At 46.5% G+C, this 13,059-nt stretch overlaps 1 protein-coding gene across 1 annotated transcript; it reads right to left on the bottom strand.

The window, feature by feature from the left end:
- Positions 1 to 1,305: 1,305 nt before the first annotated feature.
- On the bottom strand, positions 1,306 to 12,940 carry LOC309349252 (cancer-associated gene 1 protein homolog; the record flags this gene model as incomplete). The annotated part of the gene is made up of 7 exons (XM_081874996.1): positions 1,306 to 1,439; positions 2,127 to 2,169; positions 8,197 to 8,265; positions 10,574 to 10,644; positions 11,518 to 11,622; positions 12,753 to 12,848; positions 12,935 to 12,940. 7 exons carry the CDS (start codon positions 12,938 to 12,940, stop codon positions 1,326 to 1,328), a joined length of 504 nt encoding a protein of 167 aa, XP_081731122.1. The 3' UTR covers positions 1,306 to 1,325.
- Between the last annotated feature and the right edge of the window lie 119 nt (positions 12,941 to 13,059).

The raw sequence follows: 13,059 nt of genomic DNA, 5'->3' as shown, positions 1-13,059 counted from the left end.
AGGACACAGAAGCATCTCCCCCACCCCACACACATGCCTCTTACGAAGTGAGAATCCCTTAAACAGTTTGTGGGGCTCAGACTATTATTATTATTATGGCAACAAAGTATCTTCCTTGTTTTCACATTGGCCCATTTTAGAAAAGATTGCCTTTTAAAACAACCCCAAACCAACATTGGCATACTCTGTCCGGCTGCTTCTGAAATTAGAGTAAAGTATAGTAAAATGACAAGGGTTTTTTCAGAAGTAGTACGGAGAGTTGCATTCTTCAACCTTTAATCTTTGTCTTTCAAATTGGTCCGGTCAGGAACCAATCACTAAAATTTTGCATGGTTTCCCAACAAGTCCCTGGAAAGGTATAACTCACAGGGGTGCCGACTTGGGTCCCAGGTTATTATGGGTGCCTCAGACAGCATCTCTGTGCTCTTGCGATGCCTTGGACATGACTTCTGGTGTTTTGTGAGGCACCAAAAGTTGCGTCGGCAACCCTGCAGTGCACCCACAACAACAAAAATTGTGGGTGCTTGGAGATGGCACCCTTGATAACTCATAAGAAGCTGAAGACTATTTCAAATGCATTCCTGAACAAGTACCACACACATTGTTGTGGGATAAAAATTCAGTGGGGCAACTAAATAGAGCTTCCCAACCAGAGGTCCCTGAAATGCAAGCAGTGGATTAAGTGTGCACACAATTGCAGCTTTAGAGTACTTACTTGGGGGTGGTCCTGTTTAACTTGAATGGGTCTGATTTTTGCAATTGCAAACTCGATTGCAAAACCTTTTTAGTGAACTGTAAGCTTTAGGAGCCTTTTTTGGCTGAAGACTGGGCTTTTAAAATCTTTAAATAAATAAATAACTGCACAGTACTTGCCTCAACCCCAATTGGGTGTAAATTCTGTTGAACTCAGTGAATCATTCCTCTGTGTATGCATAAGATTACATTTCAGTAAATGCATTACTTGTTTTTCTAACTAGGTATTATTTCTAGCACTGGAACTTATTGGACAACAGAATCTATGTGGATATAATACTGCATATTGGGAAGCAGATCTTGGTGTCTGGGAAGTAGAAGGTGTAAAACTTCAATGTACTTGGGTAGGTTAAGAATCAGAAATTTTGGGATCAAACAAGGTTAAGTATCTCAACCAGAATTATGTGTTAAGACATGAAAAAGGTTTCATTCTTTAATTCACTTAGCAGCATCTTTGGAAAAGAATTCACTGTATTCAAACACACTTCAAACTGTTGTCTCCTAATAATAAGAAAATAACATTATACTCACAAACCAAGAAAAAAATGAAGGTTTCTATTTTTTAATCAACTTTAATATGTCATTTGTAAACCTACTTTGCTGCGGTGACAATGACAATCATACTTGGCATATTTAATTGTTTGTCCTTTAGTAACTAAATGGGTTCCACTCAGTTTTTGAAAATCCTGAAAATGGAAGGAAAAAAATTACAGTTCAGATTTTCCTTCAATTTTAAGTCACTAAAGGTGATATCCAACTATGCTGCATGCAGAGTAGACCCAGTGAAATTAATGGAGTAACTTGACACTGGTTATTTCAGTGGGTATACTCTGAGAAGGCCTAACAGTGCAATCGTCCAAGCTTACTCAAAAGAGAGAGCCCCACTGTTTTCAATGGAACTTACTCCCAGGAAAATTACACAGGATTACAGATTTAACGTTATATCTCTCTCTGTTTATATAATTTTGATATGTAATGCTGAAAATTGCAACATGAGATTACAGATAAGGATCCAAAGGAACTTAAAGTGCTTTGTTTTGTCTTATGCCGTTAGCAGAATTAAGTATGTTTTTGACTCTTCTATGGAAATCAGTGAAAGATAAGTGCTTAACTTTGGACTGTGTCCAATATAATACAACCACACATAATATGCTATATTTTCTTAAAACATCTGAATAAAAATGATAATTCTTTATTTAAACATTTGCAGTCTGCCTTACACTAAAGCAAAGTAGTTTATGACAGTGCTGTTCAGGGAACAGATGGCATTAAAAACCTTAGTTGGCCTGATAAGGGACCAGCATTACCCTTTCAGGAGCAAAATTTGGACTCCAGTTGCTGATCCTTATTTAGGGCAATATATCTTGACTTACCCCCTGAATCCACATTTTTGGGAAAAATGAAGACCACCCTTGCCTGTGGAAACATAAAGAAAGTGCTCACTTAATGCTTCCCCACTTGAAAATGTAACTTCTGGCCATGTAGGTTTGGGGAGTGAGACAGCAGAGAGTAAAGTTACTGCCCAAGATTGAATCAATACCCACAAGTACGCAGGGCTAACAGCACTGAGGACTAGATTAGATGTTACAGGCAAATGCAGGCAATATAATCTCAAATATTCTTTTTTTTTTTACAGGAAACAGCAAGTGCAGAAGGTTCAGTCCCCCTTCCTCTATTTTCCCTAGTCTGATTGTCCTCCTGGCAGCATCTTTTCCTGTTTAAAACGGCTGTCATGGTACTGCTATGTGCAAGTATATGGCCACTATGGGTTTAATGGGCAACTTCAGGCAACATAATCGTAGGTGCATTTTTCATGAAATACATATGCACAGTAACGGTCTCGGTCCATGTTATGTACTGAGTCGAATAGGATCCAAACTGCAGCAGTCTGATTGGTCCTAGAACAATAGGATCCAAAAGGCAGCAGTCTGATTGGTCCTAGAACAATAGGATTCAGAATGCAGCAGTCTGATTGGTCCTAGAACAATGCAGCAGTATGATTGGTTGGCAGGAACCACCCAATCATGCTCCAGATTGAAGTGAATCCACAACCTGATTGGTTTACAGTACAATTCCGGAATTAGCCAATCATGTGCAGCCCATTGTGTAAATAATGTATATAAGGCAGATACTTTGAGGGGACTTTCATTCATTCCTCCTCACCACTATGAGCTGAATAAAGAGCATGAAATCACTTTGCGACTCCGAGTATATTTCACTGGCGACGAGGATGGGATCCCGCTGAGCTGACTGCCACACACAGCACCGCAGCACCGCCACCTGCCGCACCGCTGCCTCGCACCGTGTATCCAGGCTTCAGCTCCGGGTCACAAGGAACTCAGAATGGCAACTGACAGCAACTTCTCGCCGTTCAACCCAGCATCTGGAGACTGGGAAGCGTACGCCTCCCGTTTCACCTTCCTCCTAGAAGCCAAAGGGGTCACCGATGATGAAGACGCCAAGAAGAGGGCAATATTCTTCAGCGTCTGCGGAGAGGAGACATTTGAAATCGCCCGGGCTCTCCTTGCGCCTGAAGACGTTGCTACTGTTCCATACAAAACAATAATGGAACAGCTGAAGGGGCACTTTTCGCCACAGCCCTCAGTGGTGGCTCGTCGAAATGCCTTCTACGCAAAGCGGCAAGCCCCTGGGGAAACCATAACTGGGTTTGTGACCTCTCTCCGCCAAGCCGCCCGGTTCTGCAACTTCTCAGAGCTGGAGAACATGCTTCGTGACCGCCTCGTCGGTGGCCTGAGGGATGAGAAGCTGCAACGACGCCTCTACGCTAAGAAGAACCTAACGTTCCAGGTCGCTCTGGAGGAGGCCCTGGCAACGGAAGCTGCCGAGAGGTCGACACAAGAGGCACGGCCGAGCCAGCCGTCCCAACCGAGGGTCCACCATGAAGACCTCACCGACGACTCAGGATCTGACAGGGAGGAGGTGCACCGAGTACAGCAGCGCACTCAAGCAGCCCACATACCACAGCTGCCTCGACGAGAAGGAGGGAACTGCGCAAGCTGTGGAGAAAGTCATGAGAGGAGGACCTGCCGTTTCCGCAATGCAGAGTGCAGACAGTGCAGAAAATCGGGACACATCGCCCGGGTGTGTCGGGCTCGGCCCACCCGACACCAGGCATCAGACGACCAATCCAAGAACCCCAGGTCCCGGGGCCCAACGCACCAAGGCAACTCGACAGAGCTCACGGACTTCCAGGTATACCAGTTGCCCCACCCCAACATAGAGAAAATTTATGTAGAGGTACAGATAGAGGGGGCCCCATGCCGCATGGAGCTTGACACGGGTTCAACTCTATCCATAATCTCGGCAAGGACCTTAAGGAAACTGTGTCCTACTGGGGGTCCCAAACTCAGGCCGGCCCCATTCACCCTCCGGGACTTCCAGAAATGTAAGGTCCCCACAATGGGGGTGGGGACCTTCAGGGTGCAATACCGAGGGCGGACGCGGCAACTGGACTTGCTTGTGGTCAAGGGCCCCTACATTAGCTTACTGGGATTGGCATGGTTTGGACCACTGGGGCTAGCTGTCACCGGGGTGAACCACACTAGCTTACAAGTGGACGTGGACGCCATATGCAAGGAATTTCCGGGGGTTTTCGATGGGAAATTGGGACAGTATACGGGCCCCCCCATTGCTCTACAGCTTGACCCCGCAGTACGACCAGTCAGGCTCAAGGCCCGCCGGGTCCCGTTCGCTCTGAAACCCCGTATAGACGAGGAATTGGACCGGCTCGTGGAGCAAGGAGTGCTGGAACCGGTACCTAATGCCCCCTGGGAAACCCCAATCGTCACACCTGTCAAGCCTAATGGCTCAGTCCGCATCTGCGCAGACTACAAATGTACCATAAACAAGGCCCTCACGGCCCATGCATACCCAGTGCCAGTGGTCAGCCATGTCCTTGCCACCCTGGCTGGGTCGAAAATTTTCGGCAAGCTGGACTTGGCCCAAGCATATCAACAGCTGCCAGTAGATGAGGCAACAGCAGAGGCACAGACGATTGTGACGCACAGAGGAGCATTCAGGGTAAAGCGGCTGCAATTCGGTGTCAGCGTGGCACCAGGCATATTCCAGAATCTAATGGACTCTCTCCTTAAAGGGATTCCTGGCGTCACCCCCTTCTTCGATGATGTGTTGATTGCCGGGCCCACACCAGAGGAGTTTGAGGACCGCCTCCGCACCGTTCTGCACCGTTTCCAGACAGCGGGTCTCAAGGTAAAGCGGGAAAAATGTCTACTAGGAGTGCCCCAGGTGGACTTTCTGGGATTCATGGTGGACGCAGAAGGGGTCCACCCGACTGGGGACAAGGTACGGGCCATTTGTGATGCCCCAGCGCCCAGGAACAAGACTGAACTTCAGGCCTTCTTGGGACTATTGAACTTTTACCATTCCTTCCTTCCCCACAAGGCGGCGGTAGCGGAGCCCCTACACAGACTCCTGGACAAGCGGGCCCCTTGGGTGTGGGGCCATCGCCAGGAGGCCGCATTCCAGGCAGTCAAGGACTTGCTTGTCTCAAACTCGGTCTTGGCACACTTCGACGAGAGGCTGCCGGTGGTGCTAGCATGCGACGCCTCACCCTATGGCATTGGCGCTGTCCTGGGACACCAACTCCCAGATGGAAGAGAGGTACCGGTGGCATACTTTTCCCAGACACTCAACGCAACCGAGCGGAACTACTCACAAATCGACAAGGAGGGCCTGGCAATCGTGAAGGGAGTAAAAAAATTCCATGATTTCTTGTATGGGCGGCCCTTCACCGTGGTGACTGACCACAAACCGTTGCTTGGCTTGTTTGCCCCCGAAAAGCAGACCCCCCAAGTGCTGTCTCCTCGTGTCCTCAGGTGGTCAATTTTCCTTGCCAGCTACCAGTATGCACTGATTCACCGCCCTGGGAAGGCGATGGGCCATGCGGACGCCCTCAGCAGGCTACCACTACCAGAAACAGGCCCCGACCCGGCACCTGCACAAGAGGTTATGAGCCTGGAGCTGCTTCCCGACCGCCCCATTCAGGCACAAGAAGTTGCACACCATTCCAAGAAAGATAGGGTCATCTCCCGGGTCCTGGACTGGGTGTGGAGGGGATGGCCCAGCAGCAGCCCCGGGCCAGAATTCGCCAGCTACACAACCCGCAAACATGAACTGTCGGCCCACAAGGGGTGCCTGTTTTGGGGAAGCAGGGTCGTTGTTCCCCAGCCCCTCCGCAAAAGGGTCCTCACAGCCCTACACGAGACACACCCAGGGGTAGTAAGAATGAAGGCCCTTGCCAGGAGTTATGTGTGGTGGCCGGGGATCGACGGAGAGATAGAGGCCTGGGTCAAACACTGCCAGGCCTGCCAAGAATCCCGCCCAGATCCCCCAAGGGCCCCAGTCCAGTCCTGGGAGTCTGCCCGAGCACCATGGTCACGCCTGCATGTGGACTTCGCTGGCCCCTTTCAGGGGAAAACATTCTTCATAGTGGTGGACTCCTACACCAAATGGCTGGAAGTCGCACTGGTACCATCCACTTCTACATCCGCAGCCATCCGGGTACTACGCAGGCTGTTTGCAACGCACGGGCTCCCTGACACTCTCGTCTCAGACAACGGGACTGCATTTACGTCAGGAGAATTCCAAACCTTCACAGCGCAGAACGCCATCCGCCACATCCGTTCGGCGCCATTCCACCCTGCCACCAATGGCCAAGCAGAACGCATGGTGCGGACCACCAAGGACACCCTTCGCCGCATGACGCAAGGGGATTGGGAGTACCGCCTTGCCACATTCCTTCTAGCACAGCACAGCACCCCCAGCTCAACGACTGGCCGGAGCCCCGCTGAACTACTAATGGGTCGGCGCCTTGCAATCAGATTGGACCGCCTTCACCCCGATAGAGCTCAGGATGAGGTAGGGGTGGGGGAAGGCAGGAACCCCCGGACCTTCGAGGCCCAGGACCCAGTGTACGCAAAGAATTTTGGGGCAGGCCCTGCATGGGTACCCGCCACAGTCACCAGGGTCACTGGCCCCGTGTCGTACGAGGTGCTAACGGATGGGGGGCAATGCTGGCGCCGCCACTGTGACCAGATACGGCGACGATTCCCGGGAGAAAACCAGGAGGAGGAGGACAGGTCAGAGGAGTCCCAGGGGAACAGTGGGGCAGTGAGGCCCATAGAGCAGCAGGGGCCAGCAGGAGAGGCAGAACCAGTAAATACAGAGAGGTCCCGGGAGGCCGAAAGGACACCGGAGCCAGAACCAGAACCCCGGACCAGGGAACACCCCAGGCCGCAACGCACACGTAGGCCGCCAGCGTACCTTGAGGACTATGAATGCGACCTCCCGGGCAGGACTGGAACTTAGAGGGGAGGGGTGTTATGTACTGAGTCGAATAGGATCCAAACTGCAGCAGTCTGATTGGTCCTAGAACAATAGGATCCAAAAGGCAGCAGTCTGATTGGTCCTAGAACAATAGGATTCAGAATGCAGCAGTCTGATTGGTCCTAGAACAATGCAGCAGTATGATTGGTTGGCAGGAACCACCCAATCATGCTCCAGATTGAAGTGAATCCACAACCTGATTGGTTTACAGTACAATTCCGGAATTAGCCAATCATGTGCAGCCCATTGTGTAAATAATGTATATAAGGCAGATACTTTGAGGGGACTTTCATTCATTCCTCCTCACCACTATGAGCTGAATAAAGAGCATGAAATCACTTTGCGACTCCGAGTATATTTCAGTCCAGTATACCTGAAGGAGCATCTCCTCCTCCATCATTCTGCCAGGACACTGAGGTCCAACGCCGAGGGCCTTCTGGCGGTTCCCTCGCTACGGGAAGCAAAGTTACAGGGAACCAGGCAGAGGGCCTTCTGGGTGGTGGCACCCACCCTGTGGAACACCCTCCCACCAGATGTCAAAGAGAAAAACAACTACCAGACTTTTAGAAGACATCTGAAGGCAGCCCTGTCTAGGGAAGCTTTTAATGTTTAACAGAGTATTGTATTTTAATATTTTGTTGGAAGCCGCCCAGAGTGGCTGGGGAAACCCAGCCAGATGGGCGGGATATAAATAATAAATTTATGATGATGATGATGATGATGATGATAACAGAACAAATGCAGGCATATTATCCACCTGATAGTTGAAGCCTGAAATTTATGTGATGGTACTGGGACTCAGCATGTTGGAAGGTATGTGTAACTGTCCCAATACCCTCGTGAGCAAAAATTATGAGAATTCCTTTTTTTTGTGCTCTGGAGGGCCCCCCAATATTAGCAGATGGGAGCTATAGTTAGGTGGTGGCAACATTTTATTATTTTATAACAAGCACTTCAAGATTATGTTTACCTGTCTATGCAAGTTGTATGTAAAGGAAGACATTCGTAAGTTTGATAATAATGTGAGCACTTTCAGAACCCTCCTCTTCTTGAATGTGAAATATATATGAAGTTTACCTCAGCTTTCTGGTATTCATTTTGAACTTCTTAATTAAATCTTCCAAATCCTGGTTTCTTTTCTCTAAACTGCCAGTAAGAGACAATTTAACCGATTGGTACATTTGTTTCAGTTATATGCAGTATGTTCTCATAGAATTTATCAAGATATAGGCTGTCACTGCAATGACGACTTGAAAACTGCTATTCCAGTCTGAAACACATTTACTTGGAAATAAGTCCAATTGATGTCAATGCAGTTTGCGTCCAAGAAAAATAAAAAAATGTTTTGAGACTCGGGATACAAATACACTTTTAAAAGAACAGGCAGCTAAGGTTCTTGGTTTGTAGATAGATTTGCAATTTCACTTTTTCAATCCAAAAAGAGTTTCTTCATATGTGTCTGAAATTTGTATCTGAAATAGTAATGGAATTGTCATAATTTTGATTTCTTACCCGCCCTTTCCTAAGGGCTGAAAGCAACATCACATTTAAGAAATGATCACCCAGCAAACCCCAATAGAAAATATAAACTACTGCACTAAATGTGTGAAAACTCCAAATGCGTGCCTTGAAAGCCCGTCTACAGAAGAAGGTGTTGCAACACTTCCTGAAAGTCCTTTAGGTTCAAGTTTCAAAGATTCCCCAAGAGAAGTGAATTTGGGACAGTCATAAGATCACCTCTACATGCCTTCGCTGTTTCGATTTAATGCTGTGGATTGTACATATATAAAGTTCACTTCCCACCCCCCAAGACTCTTAATTTGCCTGTGACCATTCACAAAATGCCTGACTTTGCCACTTTTTTCTGGGTAGGAAGAAATGTGGGTTAAACCACAGAGCCTAGGACTTGCTGATCAGAAGGTCGGAGGTTTGAATCCCCACAACGGGGTGAGCTCCCGTTGTTCGGTCCCTGCTCCTGCCAACCTAGCAGTTCGAAAGCACATCAAGTGCAAGTAGATAAATTCGAAACCACGTCAAAGTGCAGCGGGAAGGTAAACGGCATTTCCATGCGCTGCTCTGGTTCGCCAGAAGCGGCTTAGTCATGCTGGCCACATGACCCGGAAGCTGTACGCCGGCTCCCTCGGCCAATAAAGAGAGATGAGTGCTGCAACCCCAGAGTCGTCCATGACTGGACCTAATGGTCAGGAGTCCCTTTACCTTTATACTTTACCCTTTATACTGAAATTAACGAATAACTCCCATTTACTATTTATTTATTTATCAGTCAGCATTTGTATGTCTTCATATAACATAAACTTCTCTGGCAGTTTAACAAATAAATAAATATGGAAGCCACGTAAAGGCAAAATAAGGCACAAAGCCACAAAATCAAAAGCAGCATAAAGAAAACAGAAATAAAACCACATCCTCAAAGTTAAAACACAGATTAAAAAACTGAGAGGTTCTTTCTCTGTCTTCTCTGGTTTTTCCTCTGTCATAAAGCACCCTTAGTGTGGGGCACTTTTGTGTGAGAGAAGGAACAGGGCAAGGATCTTTTTGTCACACAAAAGCACCTGAGGATGACGTGAAGTGTGACCCAGGACAATGCGGCTAAGGGAAAGTCCTGAGGGACAATTATTCTGTCCATTATTTTTCTTCCTGTCACTCAATCCCAAAATCAATCCCTGGCCATTGCTAATGTGACTGCAAACAGAGGGGCCTGGAGAGCGACCTTTGGCCCTCAGGCCTGAGGTTTCCAACCCTCCAATATGGGGAAATGGCCTGCTTAATGCTGCTTCTTCCATTTTGTTTTCCCCTGAAACTAGCCAAGACTTGTTTTCATCCCTGTGGGATTTCAGACCCCCCATTTGAGAGGTTAATAAAATTCCAAAACAGTGGCAGAATTAAAAAAGGGGTGGGGAGAAAGGAAGTGTTGATCTATCTGTGACTCTACTTTGGAGAAAAGCACCTCCTTCTTACTGAGACTTCCTTACACATGGATGGTGTGCCATGCATCATTTGCCACTGAAAATAGCGGTGTGGTCAGGTGTGAACCTGGAACAAACTAAGCCCTGAGATCGCATCTTTAGGCTGCTTTCACACCAAAACAGCCCAAGTTAATTTGCAACCCCAGAGAACATTGAGCTGAACACACTTCCTCCTCAAGAAGCAGAGCAGCTATTTGATTTAGCTAGAGAGCAGTGACTCCACACGTCTCTAGTGGCCACCAAAACTGTATCTAATGGGTGCAGCCATGTGCTTTAATATCAGCCCAGCATTTGCTTAGAGAGTTCCTAATCTGAAGTGGCTCTATGAAATACTGCAGTGCTAAAACACCTGATTACAAAATTTCATTTAGGTTTCACTCAGTTTTCCAAGTGCAGGAATTGTCTCTTACTATGTGTTTCTGGAACATATACAACAGAAAAGAATCCAGAAGCAGTGCTATACCTACTCAGATATTTCTGAATTGGCTTGTTCAAGCCTTTTGTCAGCGCATTCAATGATTTCCTCATAAGATGTCACCTTTTAAAATAAAATCAGAGAATGATTTAGCATAGTACAAAAGAAAACAGCCAGTGAAATCTCAATTAAAGCATAATATTATCACATCTTTGATTGTATATGATATTTTATTAATTGTGATCTGCCTTGAGTACACTTGAAAATCCTGCCTTTTTGCAACATTATAGCAATACATAAATATCAGCATTATCAGTGATCTATGGAACGTCATCCACATGAGCACTGCATACAGAAATCAATTTTTAAAAAACACTGCATAGAATCCCAGTGAATCCACTGGGGTAATTAAATGTGTTAAATGGGCTGGAGGTGGATCTTACTGGTATATTTACACTATCACTCTGCACTATGACAAGGGTCTGATCCTGCAAGTGAACTGACACATCTGATCCTGCAAGTGAACTGCATCTCTCCAAAAAGAGATTTTTACAGCTTGCATCTTTCCATTCTTTTGGTAATGAAAACAAGTTCTTTCCTTTTAAGTCATTTGCAACATTTTATTCTTTATTTTACTGCCAATAGATGGAGAGTTGCTTGCTCTTACTTCTGAAAACTGTGTGAGTAAAATCTTTGCCAAGTTAAGTGTCTGTGATTTATTCTAGCCTAAGCATTTTTTGTGGGGAATGTTTGTTCAAAGGTGGATGAAGCCTAGGTGTAAATCTAACCAAGTTTCTTGGAGCTTTGTTTCAGGGGTGTCAGTAGCTCAGTAAAGAGCTTCCAGACACATCTGGCCATGGTTGGGAGCAGAATGCTGGACAAGATAAACCTGCAACTGATCTAGCAATGAGTACAACTCCAGATTACAGTTACTATGTTTTGAAAGTGAATCGAGTTTTTCAACCTTGTCAGAGTAACATCAGCTCATACTCATACCTTGCATGTCAAGCTGCCCAAGACCTTCTGAAGCTCGAGAATTTCTCCAGTGAGCTTCTTGCATACTTCTTCTTTGGATGCCAGATTAGCTTCCAGTGCTTTAATCTTTCCAAAGAAAGAATGTCTCATTAAAATTAATGGATATAACTTGGCCAGGTTGACTCATTTTAATGGGTCTACTCTGAGTAAAAGGTCATTGAATACCACCCATTATTTTTGTCTTCTCCAAAGTGCCTAGCACGTTACTAGGGCTAGTCATGTTCAGCCACAGATTAAGCCTGTCAACACCAACTATTTTTCCTGGGATACATCCTGGGAGCAGCTGATACAATCAACACACCATCTCAGGAGTGTGCCCATTTTTTCCCCTTGGGAAATGAATGCTTCTTCAATGAAGTACGGTGGTGCCTCGCAAGACGAAATTAATTCGTTCCGCGAGTCTCTTCGTCTTGCAGTTTTTTTGTCTTGCTAAGCACGGCTATTAGCGGCTTAGCGGCTTAGCGCTATTAGCGGCTTAGCGGCTATTAGTGGCTTAGAAAAAGGGGGGGGAGGGAAAAAAACTCGCAAGAACTCGCAAGACATTTTCGTCTTGCGAAGCAAGCCCATAGGGAAATTCGTCTTGCGAAGCACCTCAAAAACGGAAAACTCTTTCATCTAGCGAGTTTTTCGTCTTGCGAGGCATTCGTCTTGCGGGGCACTACTGTAATGGACTAAGGCAGGAAAGGGAATTGCCTCATACAAACATGTGCTTATAGGGCCATTTGTTTCATCCAGAAACTATTTAGTGTGGAAGTGCCTCTAGAAGTGCACCCAGGAGCTATTCAAAGCAAGCTTCTCTTGGCTCTTTGCTTATCGAATCATAGAACTGTAGAGTTGGAAGGGACCCTGAGGATCATCTAGTCCAACCCCCTGCAATGCAGGAATATACAGCTGTCCCACATGGGGATTGAACCCATGGCCGTGGTGTTATCAGCTTCACACGCTAACCAACAGAACTATCCATTATGAGGGCTAATTCCTTTGGTGCTGTTTTGGGCTAAAACTGATCCCTTTGGACAACCATGAGGCGGCAACCATCAGGCATGTAACAGAATCGGGAACAGAATTCCCACGGATTTCTGAAAACCTTCCAAGGAGTTAAGTCTTGCCAACAAGAAGAGGAATCCTGGTTTTCTGGAAATGGAAGCATTTCATGGAAATGATTCCTGAACCCTCTTTCTCTCATATCTACTCACCTCAGCTTGGAGCTCATCAGTTTGCTTGTGGTATTCACTCAGTTTTGTTCTCAGAAGATCAGGCAGGTCTCCGCCGTTTTCTGATTCCTCTGTAGCCTGTGAATAAATACCCATTCAGAACAAGGAATTAGCCTTTAACAGCACAACCCTAGTATGTTTACTTGGAAGTAAGTCCTGCTTACTTCCATTTGGCTTACTCCCTAATAAGTCTGTTTAGGAACGTATCCCATATTTGCTACTTTTCTTAGCAATAGCAGGCCTTTATTATGTATACATAGCAAGTCTACAGTATTGACCCCATGGTTAA

The sequence above is a fragment of the Podarcis erhardii genome (assembly GCF_964252035.2).
Source record: "Podarcis erhardii genome assembly, chromosome: 8".
Lineage (NCBI taxonomy): Eukaryota > Metazoa > Chordata > Lepidosauria > Squamata > Lacertidae > Podarcis > Podarcis erhardii.
The sequence above is the reverse complement of the archived record's forward strand: the minus strand, read 5'-3'. Positions and strand labels throughout refer to the sequence as shown.